The sequence below is a fragment of the Sus scrofa genome, chromosome 9 (assembly GCF_054392235.1).
Source record: "Sus scrofa isolate SSC_HxYL_T2T_F1_AM1 chromosome 9, Sscrofa_HxYL_maternal_Yorkshire_Landrace_v2.0, whole genome shotgun sequence".
Classification (NCBI taxonomy): Eukaryota; Metazoa; Chordata; class Mammalia; order Artiodactyla; family Suidae; genus Sus; species Sus scrofa.
The window spans coordinates 128693762-128717967 of record NC_139391.1 but is presented as its reverse complement, the minus strand read 5'-3'; the positions used below and the strand labels follow the sequence as shown (position 1 = coordinate 128717967).

The window sequence follows — 24206 nt, the reverse complement described above, 5'->3', positions numbered from 1 at the left end:
TACAGCTGCCAGCCTTTGCCTCAGCCATAGCAACGCGGAATCCGAGCCAGGTCTGTGACCTACACCACAGCTCACGGCAATGCCAGATCCTTAACCCACTGAGCAAGGCCAGGGATCGAACTCACATCCTCATGGATACTACTCGGGTTTGTTAACCACTGAGCAATGACGGGAGTTCCCAAGTTTTCAAATTAAAATTTGTTTTTTCTGATTTGTGGTGAGTACCTGGATATGACAATCAAATACCCCTTTGTAAAGCATATTCAATAAAACTTGGAATTATCTGACTGTCTGATTTTCTCTGAATGACATTTCCGCTTTAGAGAGTAGTGATATCTACAATAGAAATGCCCAATGATTAATTCCAGGGTAAGTTTTAAGAAAGGGCATCATGCTCTTAATGGAGAAAGGAGCCTATTTTCAGCCCTCTGGTAATTTGGGAACAATGCGTACTCTGGGTGTCCTTGTAGAAAAAGAAGGAACTGGTCATTTTGCTCTTTGAGTTAATCCTCCAAGGGTTTCTGTGGACACTCTACAAATATCACATTCATTTTCCATTACCACAAACATTTAATTGAGCTTGCAGTTCATGTTAGGTACGGTGTCAGTTGAGGTGATTCTGTACGGGGGCTTGTCAATCAGAGCTGCCAGTTAAACAGAGACAAGGGGAGCTTGCCCACCTGGAATGTACTGAACAAGCAACACAGGAGAGAAAATTATGATGAACAGTTACCACTTCTTGAACACCTACTGTTTTCCAGAGCCTATTGTGTTTACATATGACATTCAGCAACACACATGACAGTTATTCCCATTTTACAGAAGATGCAACTCATGCTCAGAAAGGATTGGTAAGTTGCCCAAGTTCATATGGGTAGGAAGTGGAAGAGCCAGGATGCAAACTCAGGTCTGCAAGTTTTTCTGAAAGGCCAAAAATGGGGAGTTCAGGCAGGCTGGATGGTCATTGGGAGGACGGGTTTTGAGGCTTTCGTTCATTCCTTCCCACTGACACCTAGGAGGTCCAGTTTTCCCATGACCTTCATAGCAACCAAATAGAATGGTCCTTCTCTGTCTTCATCGACCTCACAACACAGTCGATTCAGCTAACTTCCTGCTCTTGCACCTGTCTTCCTCAGCATCCTCTGCACCACATTCACCTGCTTTTCCTCCCCATTGGTTGCTCCTCCACAGCATCTTTTGCCAATTCCTTTTCTGCTCAATCTCTAAACATTGAGTGCCCCCGAATTAATCCTCAAGCAGTCCACACCCCCCTACTCTGTAGATGATCATTTTTCAAATGCCATGACTAGTATCAACACAAATACGCAGATACCATGACCAACGTCATCACAGGCAGATGATATCCATGTTCTGAAGTCTAGCTTCCCTGATAGACGTTACCATCATCCGCCTAATTGCGTGCACATGACGCGTCTTTGTTTCTTTTTTCTCACACACACCTGGAAATCCAGTCTATTAGCAAGTCTGGTGGATTCTCCCACCAAATCAATCCCAAACCTGTTCACAACCCTTTGCGTCTGCTGCCTGGCTGGAACCACCATCATTTCTCATTTGGACTGAGCATTGGCCTTGTAATTAACTACTGTGCTTTCATACTTGTGCCCCAACAATCCCTTCTCCACCAAGTGATTTTGAGAAAATGTAAATGAGATTGGGTCACTTCCCTGACGAAGATCCTTCGATGACTTGCCATAGCAGTGAGGATAAAAGCTAACAGTTCTCCCCACATTCAGGGCCTTATGTGAGCTGTCAGTGTCCACCACTGTGCTCATTGCTCTCGTATCTTTCAGGCCCAATTCCTCCCACACTGGCCTTATTTATGTTTCTCAAGAATGCTGAGACCACTGCCTCCTTAGGGCTGTGGCTCTTATGCTCCCCTCTGCCTGGAGTATCATCCTGCCAGTCTTTGTGTGGTATTACTTGTCATCCCCTAGGCCTCAGTTACAACGTCTCTACTTTGATGGGCCACCCTCATACAGAGCTGTTCACCACTATCATTATTTCTGATGACATCATAGCACTATCTGAACATCATCTGAAATTATCAAACTTGTTCACACTAAAAAAATCTTTCTGAACCTATCTACAGAACATAAAAAGACTCACAGACATGGAGAATCGATTTCTGCTTGCCAAGAGGGAGGGGGAGGGAGTCGGATGGACTGGGAGTTTGGAGTGAGTAGATGCAAATGATTATATTAGAATGAATAAGCAATAAGGTCCTATCATATAGGGAAAACATATCCAATCTCTTATGATAGAACATGATAGAAGATAATACGAGAAAAAGAATGTATGTATGTGTGTGACTGGGTCACTTTGCTGTACAGCACAAATTGACAGAACATTGCAAATCAACTATACTTTAATAAAAACAATTTAAAAAAAGAAAAATATTTCTTCTTTATGGTGATAAGCTCCATGATAGCAGTGATGTTGTCTATTTATCATTATATTCTATCTCTGATACCTAGCACAGTGCTTGGAACAAAGCAAATTTCAATACATTTTTGTTGAATGAGAAAGTAAATGCATCCATGAGTGTAATATTTCCCTAAGCTATAATTATCTCATTATAAGGCTTTCTTTATTAGCATCTAGAAGGCCAGGATTTTTTTCTTGTTCAGTATGCTTGGTGTTGAATGCATGCATGCCTTGATAAAACCTGTTGTGTTTGGCTGATCCTCCTAGGGGGCTCTTTCATATTAATATGGGTCACTCAGTGAATGAGGGGCTTTAGGGACCTAATAAAATACTCTTGAAAGGTGTGACTGCAGGTGTCATGGCAGGAGATAGGGAAGGACATTGGGATGCTTTCTGGTATATCTCAAATTATTTCAAGGCATTTGCCTATAAGAGAAGCAGCTCTTAGGTCCCTAACTCCCCTTGCCCTGTGGAACATCAAGGTCATACAGCCAGGCTTGTAGAGTCTGTGGTTTCTCCCACCAGCCCAGCTCCCTCTGAAGTTTGTTTCTAGATGAAACTTTCTTTGGTGTCAGCTTGCTTGCACTAAAGGTAATAGCTCTACTTCATATTCAGCAGTGGGCAGCATTTTTGCCTGTATCCCAGGAGCTTGATACAGTGCCTGGCATGTTATAGGTGCACAGGAGATACTTAAATTCACTGGAATTGAGTAGAACTTTCCAAAATGGATTTTTGGAGGGGATCCTGCTGGAAGTGCAGCCTGGGAGAGAGGTAGGTCTTGGAGCTGACCTGAAGGGCAGCCTCTTCCCATTCCCTGCTCACCTCCACTTCAGGGGATAATGGGGTTTCAAGATGCTTTGGCTAAAGTGAAGCAGAACCTCCTTCCAGAGGAGACCTCGGGGAATCCAACTTTCCCTTTTCTTTTCTCTCAGACTCTCAGCATTGCCACCAGGCCAGCCCAGTGCCTGGCAAATAGTAGGTGCTTAATATCGGCTGCTGCTATTATTAATCACCCAGCTCACAGGCTTGCAGCAAATGTTTTATCCCTTCTCTATTCTCCTGTTACAGGAAACATAAATATCAAGGAAAAAAGGAATGGTACAAAGTCTCATTTCCTCCACGGTGTTTTTCATTGAGTCATCCTTTAATTGTTTTATGACTGTTTGCTTAGCTCAAGAGCAAGAGAGGGTAATAACAAACAGAGAGAAGTGGGTAGAAAAAAACAGGGATTGGATTTTCTGAGGCCCCAGAGAACCATCAAAAGGATTAGATGTCCCTACTATTTATTTTTATTGTTTTTGAAGGTTAGTATGTGCCCATCACTGTGTTTATCCCTTTTATCCCTGTGAAAATCTAACACGAGAATCCTGAAATGACTTCATGTCTCCCGAAGAGATGAACCCAAGCCGTGAGAGCTATCAAAAAGACTATCATTCTTTTTTTTTTTTTCCTCCTGAAACTTCTCTCTCCTGGAATATTAAGCAGGATCTTGCTTTTGTGATTTTTGTAACCTTGAGATAATCAAGTCGGGTTTTACTTAGTAGCTCTTACCAAATGAAAGTGACTTAGCAAGAAAGGTTTGCATTTCTTTCATGGTAAAGCCTCAGTGGCCAGGAGTCCAGGAAGTAGGCAGTTATGCCCCATGAGTCATGTAGAGAACAGTGTTTGCTCTTTGGTGCTTAAAGCATTGGAAATACTACAGTGAACAGACCAGACCAAGATCTCTGTCCTCATGGGGGATTAGAGACGGGGGAGATGGAAATAAGCATCCATGAAGGTATAGCACACTAAAAGGGGATAATGACCAGGGAGCAAAGTAAGGCAGACTCAGATGGTTAGAAGTTAGGGAGGGTAGGTGAAATTGAAATAGGGTGATCACGTGGCCCTCATCAAGAGGGGAATAATTAAGCAAAGACTAGAAGGGAATACGAGAGTAAACTTTGGAGTATCTGAGGGAGAGAAGAGGGAAAGCTGGTTCAAAGTCCCTGGGGCAGGATCATGCCAGTGGCCTTGAAAGCAGCTCCCTTCCCCACCCCTAGAGTCACAGGCCAGACCTCCTTGACTGAGCAGCATTTTTCTGGTGGATTTAGAGCCATGCAGAAGACCGGTGAGTGGGAAAACACGAAGATTTCCTCCCTCAAAACATTGGTGTGTCTCTTATGCCCGCGTACATGGCAGCGAAGGGCCCCCAGAGGGCAGTTTATTTGTCACTGTCCTTGAACTGTGTCCTCAGTTTGCTTCTCTACCCTGGTGAGGAGCTAAACTGCAGTTTCTCACAGTGACGTTCTGCTGTCCTCAGGATGAGAACAGCAACTATCCTCCCCCTTCCCCCAGGTTAGGTGTTATAATGCCCATTCAACAGATGTAGCTCTGATTCAGACATGTTCAATGACTGGCCCCGTGTCACACAGCCAGGGACAGGGCAGGGCGAGGCCAAGGTCTTCCCACACTTCAGCTTAGATTCTTATATATTCTTGGTTGGAAAGTGAACCCCAAACAAAATAATACTTGCAGGGTGTTAGGATTTGTTTTTTGTTTTGTTTTTTAAGTAAATGAGGTGGATCAAAAACAACCAGAATCAGGGCCTAGTGGTTAAGGATCCTGCATTGTCACAGCTGTGGCTTGGGTTTGATCCCTGGCCTGAGAACTTACATATGCCACAGGCATGGCCAAAATCCGTCCCCATCGCCAACAATGACAAACAACAACAAAAACAAACCAAACCCTCAGAATCAAAATAAACTTGAATTTTAAGACATAAGCCAGTTTTTAAATAAGAGTAATCACATTTGTCATAAGATTAATAGTAGTATCTTGTGAGAAATCTAATTTGTATTATAATTGGTATTATTGAATAAATAATACCATGAGAGTATCAGAAATAACAAACACCTACACTCCCATTACAATTACAAACTATTTTAATTTTCCATGTTTCATCTCAGACTTTGTTTGCATGCATAGGAGAGTCTTGCATAATTGACACGCCATTGCTTTTCCATTCTGATGCTGGTTTTTTACTTAGTATATTGTATCATATTGATTTATAGTAATTATTTAAAATAACTGCATAATACTCTATCAAGTTAAGGTATCAAAGATTGTTTAAATCTTTAGGTTTATTTTAGGTTTATTTTATTTTGCTGCCTCTTACTATGAACAACATTCCTAAAAGTGACCTTAAGCATATAACTCCATACTTTAAAAAATAAAAAAAAATATAGCTGTTATTTTGAAAACCATAAAATGTGTGTATATATGTGTATGTTTGATTTAGATTCATTACAGGTAGGCTAATTCTAGAGAAGAAAAAAGAAGAAAATAAATACCACCTTGTAATCCTCACATTTAGAATAATTGCTGTAAAAACACTTCTAGTATTTTAAAGATATTCATTTAAATATCTTTTTAAATATTTAAATATATTCATTACATAATTATCTTAATAATAATCGGGACTCTATTTGGTATATTATTAATAATAGTCTGGGTCATAGCATAATTCTTCTTCACACACACTTCCATTCATGAATATTTTCTCACGTCATTAAATCTTTGTAACATGGACTGTGATTTATTTAATTGCATCCCTCTTGTTGGACATTTAGTGTTTTTTACTAAATCAGTTTGAAATCAATCATTGTACATACCTGTGTCTTGTTTTTAGAATTAAATTTCTAGAACTGACGTAACATTTTTTTAAGGGCTATCATATTTTTAAGAGTTTGATATATATTGCCATATTGCTTTCTAGAAGGACTGTGACTTAAAATTCTCCTTTCTCTATAGGAAACTATCTTCCCTCACACTTGACAGGGGTCAGCCTCTTTATTTTATTTTTTTATCTATTTTTTTTTTGCTTTTTTGAGGGCTGCACCCACGGCATATGGAGGTTCCCAGGCTAGGGGTCGAATAGGAGCTGTAGCTGCCGGCCTATGCCAGAGCCACAGCAAAGCCAGATCCAAGCTGCATATGTAACCCACATCACCACTCATGGCAAGGCTGGATTCTTAACCCACTGATTGAGGCCGGGGATTGAACCTGCAACCTCATGGTTCCTAGTCGGATTCGTTTCTGCTGTACCATGACAGGAACTCCAGCCTCTTTATTTAAAAACAACAACAGCAACATCTTCTCAAATCCACCTCTTAGAGTAATGACAATAAAAACAAAAATAAACAAATGGGACTTAACTATACCTAAAAGTTTCTGCACAACAAAGAAAACCCTAAACAAAACGAAAAGACAAGCCACAGAATGGGAGAAAACATTTGCAAATGAAGCGACCGACAAGGTATTAATCTCCAAAATTTATAAACACCTTCTGCAGCTCAATACTGAAAAAACAAACAACTCCATCCAAAAATGGGCAGAAGATCTACACAGACACTTCTCCAAAGAAGACATACAGATGGCCACAAAACACATGAAAAGATGGTCAACATCACTCATTATTAGAGAAATACAAATCAAAACCACTATGAGGTACCACTTTACACTGGCCAGAATGGCCATCATCAAAAAGTCTACAAACAATAAGTGCTGGAGAGGGTGTGGAGAAAAAGGAACCCTAGTACACTGTTGGTGGGAATGTAAATTGGTGCAGCCACTGTGAAAAACAGTATGGAGATGCCTCAGAAAACTAAAAATAGAATTGCCATTTGATCCAGCAATTCCACTCCTGGGCATCTATCCAGAGACTACCATGACTTGAAAAGACACATGTACTCCAACGTTCATTACAGCACTCTATAATAGCCAAGACATGGAAACAACCTAAATGTCCATTGACAGAGGGGTGGATAAAGAAGAAGTGTTATATATACATAATGGAATATTACTCAGCCATTAAAAGGAATGAAATAACGGCATTTGCAGCAACATGATGGATCTAGAAATTATCATGCTGAGTGAAGTCAGTCAGACAATGAGATACCAGCATCAAATGCTATCATTTACATGTGAAATCTAAAAAAAGGACACAAGGAACTTCTTTGCAGAATAGATACTGATTCACAGACTTGAAAAACTTACGGTTTCCAAATTACACAGGTTGCAGGGTAGGGGGATGCACCGAGGGCTTGGGATGGAAATGCTATATAATTTGGTTGTGATGATCGTTGTACAACTATAAATGTAAAATTCACTGAGTAATAAAAAAATAAAAAAGGGTCAAAAAATAAAAATAAAAACAACTAAAAAAAGCTCTATCAGTTTGATAGGTAAAATATTTACTATTCTAATTTTTTTACTGATTTTTATTTTTGCCATTATAGTTGATTTGCAGTGTTCTGTCAATTTCTACTGCACAGCAAAGCGACCCAGTTATAAAAGAATATACATATATATTATGTATATTCAATATATATATGTATATTCTTTTTCTCACATTATACCATCGTAATATATAGACATAGTTCCCAGTGCTACACAGCAGGATCTTATTGATTATCCACTCCAAAGGCAATAGTTTGCATTATCACCCCAATCTCCCAGTGCATCCCAGTGCCTCCCAGTTTCTGCCCCTCCTACTTGGCAACCACAAGTCTGTTCTCCGTGTCCATGATTTTCTATTCTGTGGAAAGGTTCATTTGTACTACATATTAGATCCCAGATATAAGTGGTATCATATGGTATTTGTCTTTCTCTTTCTGACTTACTTCACTTAGTATGAGAGTCTCTAGATCCATCTATGTTGCTGCAAATGGCATTATTTTGTTCTTTTTATGCCTGAATAGTATTCCATTGTGCATATATACCACATCTTCTTAATCCATTCATCTGTCAATGAACATTTAGGTTGTTTCCATGTCTGGGCTATTGTGAATAGTGCTGCAATGAACATAGGGGTGCATGTATCTTTTTATGACTACTTCTGAAGCCAAATATTTACTACATATATTTTGGCTGCACCTATAGCATGTGGAAGTTCCCAGGACAGGGATCAAACCTGCACCACAGCAGCAACCTGAGCTGCTGCAATGACAACATGGGATTCTTAACCCACTATACTACAAGGGAATTCCCCTGAAGCCAAATATTTATATCCTCTATTGATGAATCGCATTTTTGTATGAATGGTCATGTTCCTTCACCACTTAAAAAAATTGAGGTGTTCATTTTTTGTTATTTTAAAGAGCTCTTTTTAGACTAGTGGTAGTAATCCTTTATCAAATATGGTCCATGTATGCCTCCATATTAAATTCTACTTTTAATTTTGTTTATGAAAAATTTTGACAAATAGAAATTTCAGATCTTTAGGTATTACAATATATCAATATTTTTCTTTCAGTTTGTTTGCCTTGGTATTATGCTTGAAAAGTCTTTTCCCTTTCGAAGACTACATGCCTTCACTTTACATTATCTTTATTCTGTTTTTGAAAAACATTTATCTCCTTAATTTAATTGAAATGATTTTGGTATGCTTTGCTTCATGGCTTTGCTCCATTTTTAATTTTACGTGTGGGTTGATGGCTTCCCAAAGCAGAGAGACAGAGAGGTGAATACAGAGAATGGCAACTTTTGGAGCAGAAACCCACCTTGATGAGAACCAGTAACAGGGGAGGAAAATCTAAACTAACAAATTGCTAGAGGCTCAGTGTGGGCAAGTCTGAGAGATAACAACTCCAGGGAGACTCGGCTGTTACAAGGGGTGAGGATGGCTCACACTTCTGAGTTTTACCTCCAGGAGGTCTACCAGGTTCTTACAGTAAAGGTCAGAGAAAAATCTCTTTGGGCTTCCAACAGGAGGATGGGGAAAGTAACCACTTTGACATATACCAGAGCAGTCTGAATAAGGAACTATTTTAACAGAACTAACATAGGGGGGTTCTATCAGTCTAACTAATGTGGGGGAAGGGAAGTGGCCAACTTCAGCCTCCCTAGTTTTCCATGTGGGGGAAGGAAAATACAACTGTGGCCCCCTCTAGCCTTCTACACAGAAGAAAGCGAAGAATACCCAACTGCAGGTCCCTCTGGTCATCCTGAACCATGTAAAGGAGTGAAGGAAAGGAAAAACCAAGAAGTAATTGTGAAGTTAACAGCTCAGCAGCGTAGGCTTACTAAAAGCCTAGGACCTAACCATAAGACTATAGGAAACTCCTCCCTCCTTTTGCACCTCACCACTACATTACAAAAGACCTATTTAACACATTCCTTTTACTGAGTACAATATAGCTTTAAATAAAAAGTTACATGGCCCACTAAAAGGTAAAAAACACAATTTAAAGAAACAGAGTAAGCATCACATTCAGACCCAGATGTGGCAGGGATGCTGGAATTATCAGACCGTGACTCTAAAACCACTATGATTAATATACTAAGGGCTATAATGGAAGAAGTAGCCAACATGCAAGACCAGATGGGGAATGTAAGCAGAGAGATGGAAATTCTAAGAAAGGATCAGAGAGAAACGCCAGGGTAAAGAAGACTAAAAGATGAAAAATGCCTTTGATGGACTTACTGTGGACTGGACATGGCTGAGGAAAGAATCCCTGAGCTTGAGGATTTGTCCACAGAAACTTCCAAACCTGAAAGGCAAAGAGAATATAGACTGGAAAAAAAAAAAAAAAAAAAAAGAATGGAATATCCCAAAATTGTGAGAGAATTACAATGGACACACATGTAATGGGAAACCCAGAAAGATAAGAAAACCAAAAGAAATATTTGAAGAATTAACATCTGAGAATTTCCCCAAACTAATGCTAGACACCAAAACAAGAGGAAACTTAGAGAACATCAAGAATATCTACCAAAAGACCACGCTTAAGCCATATGATATTCAAACTGCAGAATATAAAAAATAAAGATCTTAAAAGAAGCCAGAGGAATAAAACACTTTACCTACAGAGGGCAAAGATACGATTTATATCTGAGTTCTCCTGAGAAATCATGAGAGCAAGAGGCTAGAAGAAACCTGGCCTCTCTATATCTTCATTACCTCGCCTGTTTTAAGTCTTACAATTCCTAACCCAGCTGTTACAAAGTAAGTGCTCAATAAAGTTTCAAGGATATTTTGAAATATCAGCTAGTGGCTCCGAGTGTGAATGTAGAGGGCACAGGAGGAAATCTTTTTAGCTTCAATTAATGGTAAATATATAACATACTGAAATCCTCCAAATGACTACATATACACTAGGAATTAACTGGAACTTTGGATTCCTGGCCACACAACCCACCATGGACGGTGTATCCTGTTGGAGGAAGTGCGTTCAGAATTTTTCCTCAAGATTTAGCACTTTATTTATACCATGCTTGGCCAACCACTTCCATCATGTTCTGAGAAATTAGGGGAACGGCACAAGAGGGGCAGCAGCGAATATCCCTGGCCCTACCTCTGTGCCTGGCACTGCGTTGTTCACTTGGCCTGCAAGAGCTCAAGTGAGTCTCCAAACAGCTCTGTGAGGTAGACATCATCAGCGCCATTTCACACCCAAGGGGGTCGGCACTCAGAGAGGCTGGGTGATGTGCTGGTGATCCCGACGTCCCTAGGCAGTGGAGAGGGGACTGAGAACCAGCCTGCCTCACGGAGAAACTGGAGCTCTGAAGGAAGGGCAGCAGGGCCTCCTGGCCTGGACTCTGTCGGTCAGGGATGCGGCTGTGGGCCAGAGCCTCTGGATGAGACTGGCTGGCCTGTGGTCTCTATCCAGGATGGGAAGCAGTATTTCCACTAATCTCTTGAATTGGAAGTGCCTTGAGGATCCCTCTTGGGAGCAATATACTGATTCCCTGTGTCCTTTAATGTGAGTGTGGGAGGCCCAGGGAGGGTCACTGTGGACGTCCTTTATTCTGGCTAACGATCTGCAGTGCTGGTTGGGGTGTAAGGGTCAGGGTCAGGGCTGGCCCCCAGGGGTGCTGCACTCAGGAGCGGCCCCCTCCTCTGCAGTGATGCCCAGATCAGTAGGAGGCACCGCAAATGAGGACAGATGTCTTCTCATACTGCTATAGAAAACAGGTGCCATTTACGCCACTCCCGGGCACACAGAACTGAGAAGGCTCCTGAAGGTGGAGGGGAGATCGCTCAGGCTCTCTTGCTCTGTTTTCCTTTGCCTCTTTCTGTCACCCTTTGTCTGAATGGGTTGTGTGAGCGTCCTTCAAACGTATAAAGTTCTGAAAGCATCAAGAATTACTGCACATAGAAAAGTTTCACTAGAGAAGTCTGGTATATTTTCTTTATTGTGCTGGTCACACTTGCACTGCTTACTGATTTAATTTCCTGGTAAATAGCACCGTCTAGTCTAACGGACCGTGAGGTTGGTATAATTGGCTGTCAGGCTAGTGCAGGCATGAATTGCATGTTCTGTTTTTTCCACTCCATTCCCAGCACCTGGCACGGTTCATTTGCTCATGCATTCAATGCATATTTATGAGGCATCTATTACCTGCATGACACTGAGCTCTGTGCTGGAGGTATGAAGAAAAATAGGTTATGGCCTCTGTCCTACAAAAGTATATAGTCTAACAAATGAACTTATTTCCAAAACAGAAAGAGACCCATAGACACAGAAAACAAATTTACGCTTACCCAAGGGGAAGCGGGGGAGGGATAAATGACGAGGCTGGAAATAACGAATACACACTATTATGTATAAAATAGATAAAAAACAAGGACTTACTGTATAACACAAGAAACTATACTCAATATTGTATAATAACCTATAAGGGAAAAGAACCTGAAAAATTTGTATATGTATGTGTGTGTGTGTACATATATGAGTGTACATACCTGAATTACTATGCTATACACCTGAAATTTATATGCTACTATAAATCAACTGTACTTCAATAAAAAATTCAAGTATATCGTCTAGTGGGTGAGGCTCATCACAGTCTCTACTGCTCCCGATTATCCCTCAGGCATTATTTTACTATTTATATTACCTTAGATCTCCAAAATGGGGGGAAAAACGTGTTGCAGAAACAGGGAAGGGCGAGGAGAGAGAGGAGACAACAGAAGGCATCCCCGTGTGATGTCTCTAATCACCCAGTGAGGAAGAAAGGGCAGGGCGGTTTAGACAAGTGTGTAGCTGGAGGATGGAGTCCACGCGGGGGAGAGGCAAGAGATGAATGTGGAAACCTAGCCTGCAGTTGAGCTGTCGATGGCCTTGTGTCTGCCACTAAGGAGTGGAGGCTTTTCCAATCAGGCAAAGAAAGGCTGACAGCCAGCAAGGAAACAAAACCTTAGTTTCCAACCATAGGGACTAGATTCTCCTAATAACCTGCGCAAGCAAGGAAACGGATCCACCCCCAGAGCTTCCAGGCAGGAGCAGTCCGCAGCACCCCACATGAGCCTCATGCATCCCAGGTCAGACTTCTGACCCACAGAACTGAAAGACAGTGATTTCAGGTTGTTTTAAGCCTCTAAATTTCTGGTCATTTGTTATGGTGGCAACAGAAAACTAGAGGAGAGCAGCTTCCTTACCTGGCTCTTCTTCTGCCCTTTCCTTGGGGGTTTGCGGCTCCTATGGGTCTATTGTCCTGATTTCTCCTCTTCTTTCATTCCACCTAAGTTGACCCAGGACCCAAATGTAATTTTACAGGGAAAGAAGAAGCTTAAAGCAATGTGTTGGGCTGTGGGCCAGGCTCGCCCACAGCCAAGTTTTGTTTGACCTGCGTTTGTTAGAACAATTCCAAATGTTTTGTTCGTTTTCCTTTTTCTTTTTTCTCTTTTTCCTCCCTCCTTCTTTTCCTCCTCCCTTCCTTTTCTTTCTTTCATTTTTCCCCCCATATAAGCAGCTCTGGCAGCACTGGGTTGGCTGGCTAGAGCTGACGGTTGAGGTCCCCTCTGAGTTGTATTCTGCAGCTCATCACAGCCTCTACTGCTCCTGGCATTACTTTACTCATTTATATTACCTTCCTGCATTCTATAGGTGAATGACTTTGGGACACTTACCTAATTCGGATGTTAGAACATGCTAGCTCTGGGAGCTCTGAGATAAGAAACTGTGGAAAGAAATCAACAAGACTAGACCAAAGAGCAGAATTTTTTTTTCTCCTTAGAGTTGTCCTTGTTAAGTGTCATGAGGCCTTTTAAATAACATGTTTGCATGTGCCTGTATACCGCTACATGAATATACCCATGGGAGAGTGCACAGCAAGAGAGAGAATTAAGAAACAGACAAAGGTCACAGTTTCAAATGAATCCACCTCAGTTTCAAATGATCTTTCTCTTCTTCAGTGGGCCTAGTCAGTCTGAAAACAATGACAATAGGAGTTCCCGTTGTGGCTCAGCAGTAATGAACCCAACTAGTATCTGGCGTTGCCAGAGCTGTGGTGTAGGTCGCAGATGCAGCTCAGATCCCAAGTTGCTGTGGCTGTGGCCTAGGTTGGCAGCTGCAGCTCTGATTCGACTCTTAGCTTGGGAACTTCCATGTGCAGCACATGCAGCCCTAAAAAGACAAAAAACAAACAAACAACAACAACAACAAAACCCCACAAAAAAACCCAAACCAAACCAAACCAAACAAAAAAATAATTCTTCATTCAACAGAAAAACAAAACAAAACAAAAAAAGAACAAAAAAACAATGATGACAATATTTTAGGCTTTTAGGTCAAAATTTTTCTCAAGAGTCTCTTTTTCTATTAGTTGGCAAATGGACAGAATTCTATGGAAGAACAATTTCTTTTGGGTGAGAAGTTGTGTAGATGGTGACCATTCAATGAAAACTGGCTCAAGATTCAGAAGTGGTGTGTTCTAGTCCAAATTCGGCCATTTACTACCTGGTGATATTGGGAAAATCATTTACCTTCTCTGTGTGTGTGTGTGCGTGTGTGTGTGTGTGCGTGTGTGTGTGTGTGTGTGTGTGTGTGTGTGTGTGTGGCAGTTCTTCATTTGTGGTTGTCAAGGGGGAAGGGGAAGGGGAGGGAGTGGGATGGATTGGGAATTGGGGGTTAATAGATTGAAACTATTGCTTTTGGAATGGATAAGCAATGTGATCCTGCTGTATACACTGGGAACTATGTCTAGTCACTTATGATGGAGCAGGATAATGTGAGAAAAAAGGATGTGTACATGTATGTGTGACTGAGTCACCTTGCTGCACAGTAGAAAATGGACAGAACACTGTAAACCAGTTAAATGGAAAAAAGTAAAAATCATTATAAAGTAAAAATAAATAAATGTTATAATCCATAAAAGAAAAAATAAAATAAAAATCAATGATTTTAGACATGGTTACTCACACTGAGACAATGGGTGTGAGTCCATTGGAAGACCCTGGCAATAAAAGATCCCATCTGATAAAAACAGCACCTGTTTCCTAGAATGTTTAATGCCATCTGCATACAGTTGTCCTGGGATTCTTCAGTAGCCTTGAGTCAAGGATTTGCTCAAAGTCATAACAGCTGCAGAGTGAGACTGGAACCCAGGGCCCCTGACCTCAAGGGTAGTTGTTATGTTACACACCCACTGTGGAAAGACCAACTCTGACAGGACCTCCAGGGTCAGGGAGGGCACAGGTGCTTCTGCTCATGCTCTCCGCCTGCATCTTACCCACTGCAGTCCGGTCCTGCCATGTCTAGGCTGCTGCCCCACTGATCTTCCCAAGGCAGATGGCATGAGGGCATCTTGTTTCCGACCAGAAAGGGTTCTGTCAGTGGGAGGAGGCTTCTAAGAGATCATGTGCCTCTGGTGGGGGCCTGACTCGATTACTTCTTCTTCTTGGTGCCGGGTAACTTGGGTCTAAAGGAAGAGAGAAGAATGGCCAGTCACCACAATGGCAATGAGGTAACTGACACTGTACCCTCTGTGGGTTGGTTGTTGTCATTTCCTTTAAGTATGGCAATGGCCAAAACCAAAACTCTTTGCCTTTAGTACAGGGCCCCTATTGTTCTTCCTCCCCAAGAATGCATAACCTCTGAAGCAACGCTTTGCATTTCTGTGTAAAGAGATCCCAAGTCTCCAGCTTGCCTTCCAGGGACTAGCACTAGCAAATGATTCCTGGGAAGCGCCAAGCCCCTGTTGGACTTGCAGCAAGTCTGAGAAGGTGGGATGGTTGGTGAGAAACCAGGCCTGCCATTGGCAGAGCCTGCTGTCTATAACCTGGACCTTTAAGAAGCTCTTTGGTACGGTTTCCATGGTCCCCTGGATATACTCCTACAGCTGTAACTCAGCCCCAGTCCCACTCTGGTGTTTGTACAGAAGTCAGAATAGAAAAAAGAAGGCAATTAGGCTACATCAGGTTTTGACAGTCTCAAAACTGTTCCATTCCTATTGCCAGTATCCTACCAAGCAGAACAGCTCTTCTTTCCCATTTTATGCAGCTTACCCTGAAGGACTGGAGAATTAGGGAAGCCAGAAATAAAAGACCATCTGGGACCCTTCCCCGGACAATAGCATTCTACTGGAAATTGGGTCAGGGACTCCCATTTCCTAAAAGTGTTTGTCTTGGGTGGAGGTGCACGACCACCCACAGAGAAACCCTTCCCTCACTACCCTGACTATAAGCCTCTAGGGAAACAGCAAGCTCAACTTCTTGGTTCTGTAGGCCAAGGAGGGTCACGATGTAGAGCCAGGTCTCTGGGAGGTTTCTCCCCCAACTCCCTTCGTACACTTGGACAGAGCAGCTCTGAACCGAAGAACAGAACTTCCGGCCCGTGCCTACCCTGGGACAGGATACAGCTGCATGGTGGAGACTGCATGTCTGGAGTGGGTGAGGATGCTAGATGAAGCTAAAGACAAACATAAAGAGAAATGCGTCAGAACTCATGGCACAGTCACTCACTGGAGGGCCATTCCAGGACCGTTTCCAGGGAGCGCCTCTAGAGAAGAAGGTGGGAAGGACAAGGGAAGCAGTGAGGCTACAGGGACATCCAGGAGACCTGGTTTGTATGCTGCAATATTTTTAGTCCTGGGAGACAGTTCATCTGGATGGACAGGTCATGAGGCCAACCCCAAAGACCCAAGGAAGTGAAATAAAGAGACTCATTGCTAGATGAACACTAGAATCATAGGACTTTGGGGGCTGTTCAGATCCTATAGATCATGGGCAATGTTCCATAGTGGCCTCCTCCATTAATCACAGGAGGGACATACATGAATGATCAAGCAGGGCAAGCTGGCATCGCAGGCCTTCAAGAAGCAGAGGAGCAGTATCCTCTGACCTGGAAATAAACATTGACAACTGGGAGAAGGCTTGTTGGGAGAGACCATGCTGATAAAGAGATAGGTTTGGTGCCTGGGAGTGGGACTGACTCCTTGAGGCTGAAGGCAGGGAAGAAAGCGGATGTAACAGGGGTCCCAGTATGAGAAGCTAGGGCCAGAGTGTTATTACAGGGATAAGAAGATCAGGAGTAGGAACCTCTGAAAGTAGGAGGTGGAGGACGGAGGTCCTGTTCCAACCAGCAGGTGCTCTCAGTGGGAGGAAAAAGCAACCATTGGGATGTTACAGTTGTCCCTCTCTCTCTCTCTCTCTTTTTTTTTTTTCTTTTTAGGGCCACACCCATTGCATAAGGAAGTTTCCAAGCTAGGGGATGAATTGGAGCTGCAGCTGCTGGCCTACGCCAAGGCACAGCAATGAAGAATCGGAACCATGTCTGCAACCTACGTCACAGGTCATGACAACACCAGATCCTTAACCCACTGAGTGAGGCCAGGAATTGAACCTGCATCCTCATGGATACTAGTTGGGTTTGTTACCTTTGAGCCACAACTGGAACTTCACAATTGTCTCTTAATAAAGATCACCCACCAGTTGGGGGCTGGAGGGATGCACTGAGGGTTTGGGATGGAAATGCAATAAAATTTGGTTGTGATGATGGTTGTACACCTATAAATGTAATAAAATTCATTGAGTAATAAAAAAAAGAAATAACAATAAAAAATAAATTAAAAAAAAAATCACCCACCAGGCCTGAAAATGGGCCCAGGAGCCAGGAGGGATACAGAGAAGATTAAGGCATCTGCTTTCAAGAGACCCTGTCATGGGCTATAGTCAGGAAGATACGATTTTTCAAATGAGAGCTGCACACAGAGTCCTGGAAGGATGCTCAGGAGACCCAGTTCTCACTCCACCTCTTGTGAGTGGCAGAGTCACTTTACATTTAGGGGATCTTGGTTTCCTCATGGTTGTAATGAGATTGGCTGAACTGGCCTTCCAGTTACCCTCTAATTGAGTGGTAGACTTTTGATACCAATGGGGTTCCAACTCCAACTCACAGTATTGGATCGGACTTCCCCCTGCTTCCCGCTGTTGAGGCCGCAACCACTCAATACCCCTGAGCAAAGTGAATCTTAAGATAGCGTGGTCTCCTGGGGAAGAAAGAAGGTGGCATATTAAAAACCCTTATAGCAACACCCCATGACATAAATCTTTGTAAGGCAGCAAGAAAGCTCGTTTCATATTCTTTGGATTATAGGATGTTAGTAATAGAACATGATCTAAACCCAAGCCTCTGTATCTGACCTCAGGGGTGTGAGGCTGAGAGAGGGGAAGCAAGGTGGCCCAGGCCCCTTGGTCCCACACCATGATTCTCCAGGCTTAGAGCTCGAGGGGCCTGACACTTAGCTCAGGGCATCTTGCTGCCCTCTTCCAACTTCAGACATCAGAAAAGATTTGAGGATTTGCTTCCCTGAAGCTCAGCAGCAGGAAATGAGCCAAAGGAGTTCCCGTTGAGGTGCAGAGGAAATGAATCTGACCATTATCCGTGAGGACTCAGGTTCCATCCCTGGCCTCACCAGTGAGTCAGGGATCTGGCGTTGCCGTGAGCTGTGGTGTAGGTTACAGATGTGGCTTGGATCCCACGTTGCTGGGGCTGTGGCGTAGGCCGGCAGCTGTGGCTCTGATTCGACCCCTAGCCTGGGAACTTCCATATGCCACTAGTGTGTAGTGTGGCCCTAAAAAAGCAAAAAAAAAAAAAAAAAAAGGAAATGAGCCAAAGGCTGGGAGCTCTGGGGCTACCACTAAGGAACATTTTCTGGCTTCTCCCCGAGTATCATTTGCCTGCCCTGCCTGTCTACCTCCCTCATCTTTTCCTCTAACTACTCCCCCCTCTTCCCCTACCCCCACCCATACCCTAAATAAGCCCTTACACCCCCAGCAGTGTTCTACCCCACACACTGAAAAGATTGCTGATTTCTGCCTGCTCCTGTGACCTTTCACAAGGTCAAGACAAGGATAACGAGCAATGTTCACTGACCCTCGGGTTGGCGGCAGCCAGAAAGGTAGGTGGTTGCTTCAAATTAGAGTGAGGACCTTCTCAAAGGGGCAGATCACTCTACAGCCAGAGTTGCTTTCCTGGCCAGGCAGGCTGGCCAGAGATGGATTTAGGTCTCAAGGGCCCTCATTTACAGTCCGAGGAGGAGGTGGGGTGCTTGTCTGTAAGGGCTGGAGTGAGGGCAGGGGTGAGCCTCTGGGGAAATGGACACGGGGATGGGGCAGGTTTGAACTGAAACGATGGAATGCTCAGCTCCATCAGGGGACAAGCAGCTGCTGTCCTATCTTGTCCTATCACCAGACTTTGTCCCGATGCTGGTACGATTAGATTCACAGACCTGTTGTCTTTGGTTCCCCGAAATTTTCACTGCAGAGACATTCAGCCTTGCCCTCGTCAGGCACTGCCCTGTGCCCCCTCCTCCTCCCTCTCTTTAAATTTCCCTGTTGCTCAAGTACAGATCGTGGCACAGGTTTCAGGAAAGGGGATGAGTTTAACTGCTCTGTGTTAAGAAAACACACATATATGTATATATTTATTGACTTATAAATGTATTATATATTATGTTAATATTATCTATTCACATAATCTCATAACTCATAAGCTCATAATCACATGACTCAGATAATTCCATTAATAATTCATTTCTAAGTTCTTTCCCATGTTTCATAAAAATTGCATATATACATAAAGATTTATATATGTTTATCACATCAAAATCATACTCTACATCCACTTTTTTTTTTCTTTTTAGGGCCACACCCACGACATACGGAGGTTCTCAGGCTAGGGGTCGAATCGGAGCTACAGCTGCCAGCCTACACCACAGCCACGGCAACACCGGATCCTCAACCCGCTGAGCGAGGCCAGGGATCAAACCCACATCCTCATGGATCCTAGTCGGGTTCATAACCCACTGAACCATGAAGGGAACTGTTGGGAATCTGTGAGGGGGTCCTGGCCTTCAGTTAAGGGACAAGACGGAAACTAAGGATCAGAGCTGAGAGGTCTACCTACATCCACTTTTTTAACTCCCTCACTTAATGCTATAAAATACACGGAAGGGCTGAATGGAGACAGTGGGAGCAGGGGCTTCACCAGCAGCAGTAAAGCGCTGGTCACCTCCAATTCCCCACCACATGGTCCGTGACCTGCATACCCAGAGGCGTCCCGGTAAGGCCTGCTGGGGAGCAGTGCATGTGTGGGGCGCCCTTTTGCTAACGCTGATAGCCACAGAGAAAATATACTTTACTGCTTCTCTGAGGACCAAGTTAATGAGATACCCCCAGCCCCCACCCACCCAGCAAAGGCCTTCTGGGAGGGCTTACAGCTGGTCCCTCCAGCCCTCGCTCTCCCTTCATGAGTCTCGCCTTCTAGAGAACGGGGCTGTGGGTCATGGTGGAGCTTACCTCCGCTCCAAGGAGGGTGCTTGTACACAGACTTTGGAGAAAGTTTTTGGTCCTTGAACTTCTTCCCCCTGTACAGGAAGTAAGAGCGAATAGCCTTCCAGGAACAAAACCTGTGAGAAAAATGGCTCTGGTCACAGGGAGAAAACTCCCAGGTGAAAGCGCTGGATCGTGGAGCACAGGGGCACTGGGTCGGGACCAGGGCTCACAGAGAGGGCGCGTGCAACAGAGACGAGTAGAGCCCTTGGCCTCACGGTGCCGCGTGTCAGAGGCCCTTCCTCTGAGGCCTCCTCTTTGCCTGAGGTGGGGACTTGCTTCTGGAACCCCCAGTGGATATAAAGGCTCTGTAGCGCTCAGGCCTGGGAGGGGCTCACTGCGGGGTGCTCGCCTCAGCGTTAGACTAGGAGATCGCTCCCCTCACCTGGTAGAGCCAGAGTGTCTGACTGGCCTCCTCTCGGGTCTGATCCTTGGTTTCCATCTGGTCCATTAACTGAGGGCCAGGATCCCCTCACTCATTCCCAACAGCCCTTGCCCTGGAGTTGACCCTGGCCCAATCGCAGCAGGAAATAAGTAGATGGGAGAACTTGGGCTAGTCTCCTGGTCCAAACCACGGGGGACCAGCGAGCCACAGGTTGGATTTATTGCGTAGATACTTTGTTTTATTTATTTATTATTTTTGGCTGCACCCATGGCATGCAGAAGTTACCAGGCTAGGGATCGAACCTGCCAGATCCTTAACTCGCTAGGCCACCAGAGAACTCCTTTTGTGTTAGTTTTGTGTTTTGGCCTTCATAGCTTCCTCATCATATTTTCATATTGAGTTAGTTGCCACACTTGCCACTTTAATCTTGGGAGATCTGGAATAAAAACTTGAATGTCTAGTTCCTTTTGAAAAGGGAACTATCTAGCAACTGGGCCCTAGGGGTAATTATGGGATTGGAACATAACAGAACAAAGCTTTTCTGGTTTATAGTCTCCACGAGGCCCCTTAAATATAATCACAACGGTGTGAGTCTTGACAGAATTTCTCCCTAAGTAGCTATGGTCCACCCTCATTCTTAACTGAGGAACCTACATCTAAGAAAACCCAACACCTATTCCAAGCAAGTCCAGGGGAGAAGTGGCAGCCAGGCATTCTGATCCCCTGTCTTCCTTGGCCTTCCACCCTCTGATTCAGGGTTCATTGAGAGAGTGCAAAGGGCAGAGAGAGTGAGTAGGATAGGAATACATCATCTTAGTTCCTGTGAAACTGAAACAGAGGGCTAGAGGAAGACAGCAAAGTCTCCAGAAGATCAAATGTATTTTCCTGACCTCATGGTCCTCAGGTGACGGGAGACAGTTACCTTTTCCAGAAGTACATAATGACAGGGAAGATAGCCATGATAGCCCCGTGGAAAATGCTCCGATCTAGGTGGCCCTCTGTAATGGCAGCAAAGATGGCATCCTTCTGGGATTCAGAGATGTTCACCTACCCACAGAGTGGAAGCCCGTCACTGGCAGATGCTCCAGGGGAGGCAGGAAATCTCTTTTGGCCCTGGGACTTTTGAGACCCTCCACCCCCACCCCAGAAGGCAGAAGCTTTTCATGGGGCTGCTAGGTAAAGGACATCTGGTCAACCCAGACTTAGGCAGTGCTTTGCAATCAGCTTTGGGGGGTTTTGTGGGGGAAATGCTTCTTGGCAAAAGGCCAGAGAGAAGTGGGAGTCCTTCTTACCCTCAGCCTAGGAGGGACCTCCGAATGCAGGTAGAGCTTTAGGATAATGCTAATTTTGGACCTCATTAGCATCACGTCATTCTCGTTGTATGCCCGGTTGACTTGCAGCACATGAGCTGAACTCACCAAATCATTAAATCTAAAAAGAAGAGTAAGGAAGAAATCAGCAAGGAGAAAATGAAGACTAAATCTTGCAGCTGGTCTAGCCCTAGTTCTGGCCTTAAAAAAGGGCCAGTCCTAAGTCAGGTTGTGACTTCATTCATTCAATCATAATTCATCCATTGGCAAAAACTGAGTACCTACCATATATCAGATGATATACAATGCTTGTTCAAGAGTATTTCTTCACCACAAATACCCTTATTCATCCCATTTTTCCTTCTTTACTTCCCCGACCCCTTCATCAGTTTTGCCTCTGAGTACTTCAAGGCTGAGGACTACCTTGCTCTTTCTTTCCTCTCTTGTGCTGACCCTCTCATAATTACCACCACTGCCTGAAGCAACATATGCCTTTTCTTCAAACATTTTTACTCTAATAAAATACGTATAACATAAAACTTACTGGTTTCATCATTTTTCAGTGTAGAGGTCAGTGGCATTAAGTACAGCCACATAAACTGCGTCATCATCACCATCATTCAGCTCCAGGACTTTTCCTACCTTCCCCAAAAAACCGCATATTCTTTAAATTAACTCCCATTCCTCCCTTCCCCAAGGCCCTGGCAACCACCATTCTGCTTTCTGTCTCCTAGCAACACTCTTTTCCTAACCAAAATGTGTCAGGTATACCTTACCTTAAGTACACCGTTTCCTCCTCTAGACCATTCTAATCTTAACCATTTTAAATCTTTCTCAGAGGAGAATACCAAGGGCTTTCCGTTAGAAGCCTGTTTTGCATGTCCATTCATACAATCAACCAGCGGACATTTGTTAAGGGTTTACTCCGCAGGTGCAATTCCAGGAGCTGGGGTTCAGCAGTGAACACAGTAAACAAAGTACTGCTTTCCAGGAGTTTATAACCAATGAGAGGAAGAAGGCATCTGAGAAAATAGATGAATAATTCACTATGCCGTAGAGTGCTATGAAGATGACAAAAGGGGATGATGGGATTGGGAAGGGGGTGGCCACTGAAACTTGAACAATGAGAAAGAAAAAAAACAGTCAGCTGATGACCTGGGGGGCAGGGGAGTCTTCCCCAAGAGTGGGCAGCGAATGCAAAGGCTCTGAAGCAGGCACCAGCTCAGGGTGTGTGAGTGGACAGAGCAGAGACCCTCATGGCTGGAGCGTGGGGCAGGAGGTGAGTAGCATGAGGTGAGCTCCAAGATGCAGGCAGGCCCTGCTCACCTGGAGCCCTTTAGGCAGTGAGAGGAGGTTTGGACTTTATCCCAGTGGTACTGGGAAGCCGCTGGAACATTTCAGGCAGGAGAGTGATATAGTGTGGTTTACACTGAGAAAAGGCTGCTCTGGCTGCTACGCAGAGAGTAGTTTGTAGAGGGCTAATGAGAAGGCAGAGATGACGGTGATGGGAAATGGAGCAGCAGCAGGGAAGGCTGTTCAGTCTGGTACTTTTTCCTGCTCCTCACTTGCCTCCCTCTTGAACACTTAAAAAAAAAAAATTCTCACTAACCCCTACTCTTCCTTCAAAGTTCAGTGAGATTTTCAGAGGGCGACTCCTACCTAGCGGAGCTGCCGTTTTGTTGGGAGAAACAAATTATGGGAAGCCATGAGGAGAAGGAGAGATGGAAAACTTACTTCTCCATTTCAGAAAAGAAATACAAATCATTGATTGCAAAGTTGACAGTAATAATCCTGTGGCCAAATAGCCGGCGCTTCATGAGGGTTCCGTCTCCATTCTCGTGATCTGTGCTCCGGCTCCCGGTGGGATTTGAGAATGGGCGTCCTGATATGTTTGGTGATGCGGCAAAATCTGAGAGACAAAGAGAAAGGAATTAGCATCTAGTGTGACGACATCATTCTCAAGACCGAAGTCTTCAACCCGAGCCTGATCAAAATGACCAAAAGAAACTGTGGGCTCACCTTTAGCCCTTTTGAAATAGGGGTCCCACCTCTGGGCTCAACCTTTTATTTAGATTTCAAAGGCTGCTAGCAAGCCTTCTGTCAGACTAGTATGACAACATACTTACCAAAAGCAAAGCAACAAAACAAAACAACTGATTACCGAACGATGTTTTCCTGGTGCTTGACTAATATTAGAAATACAATCAACACAGAAGTTAGGCTAATCCCCAACATTTCTGCAGAAACTGCCTATGTGACTTTCAAAATGGACTGTGTGGTTCCTATAATGCTTACTCAAGGTTTATCAGGGAAATCATTTAGAAGTACACTGGGAAAACAACACAAAATAAAAGGTAAACATGAAGAGCAAAAGAAGAAGTTTATTAGAAACTGAGTGGGAAAGAGACAGAAATGCGTAAAGAAAAGCACTGAAGCTTCTAGAAGGTTTAGATTGTGACTCAGAAAAGTAAGA

The 24206-nt window shown here is 43.8% G+C and overlaps 1 protein-coding gene across 48 annotated transcripts in view; it reads right to left on the bottom strand.

The window, feature by feature from the left end:
• Positions 1-24206, bottom strand: part of RGSL1 (regulator of G protein signaling like 1) — a 145326-nt gene that overhangs the window by 14025 nt on the left and 107095 nt on the right. For 9 of the 48 annotated variants that reach the window (XM_084977859.1, XM_084977872.1, XM_084977857.1 and 6 more), the window contains 7 exons: positions 23468-23642; positions 21716-21854; positions 21346-21470; positions 20006-20115; positions 17602-17694; positions 16049-16115; positions 13096-15126 (listed from right to left, as the gene is read on the bottom strand). In XM_084977859.1, coding sequence (XP_084833985.1) covers positions 15093-15126; positions 16049-16115; positions 17602-17694; positions 20006-20115; positions 21346-21470; positions 21716-21854; positions 23468-23642 — 743 coding nt within the window. In that variant the 3' untranslated portion in view covers positions 13096-15092. Of the gene's footprint in view, positions 1-9907; positions 9998-10778; positions 10932-11968; positions 12003-12865; positions 12949-13095; positions 15127-16048; positions 16116-17601; positions 17695-18936; positions 19099-20005; positions 20116-21345; positions 21471-21715; positions 21855-23467; positions 23643-24206 lie in introns of those variants that run through there. The other 39 variants (XR_014816442.1, XM_084977877.1, XM_084977860.1 and 36 more) reach the window with 21 other exon arrangements.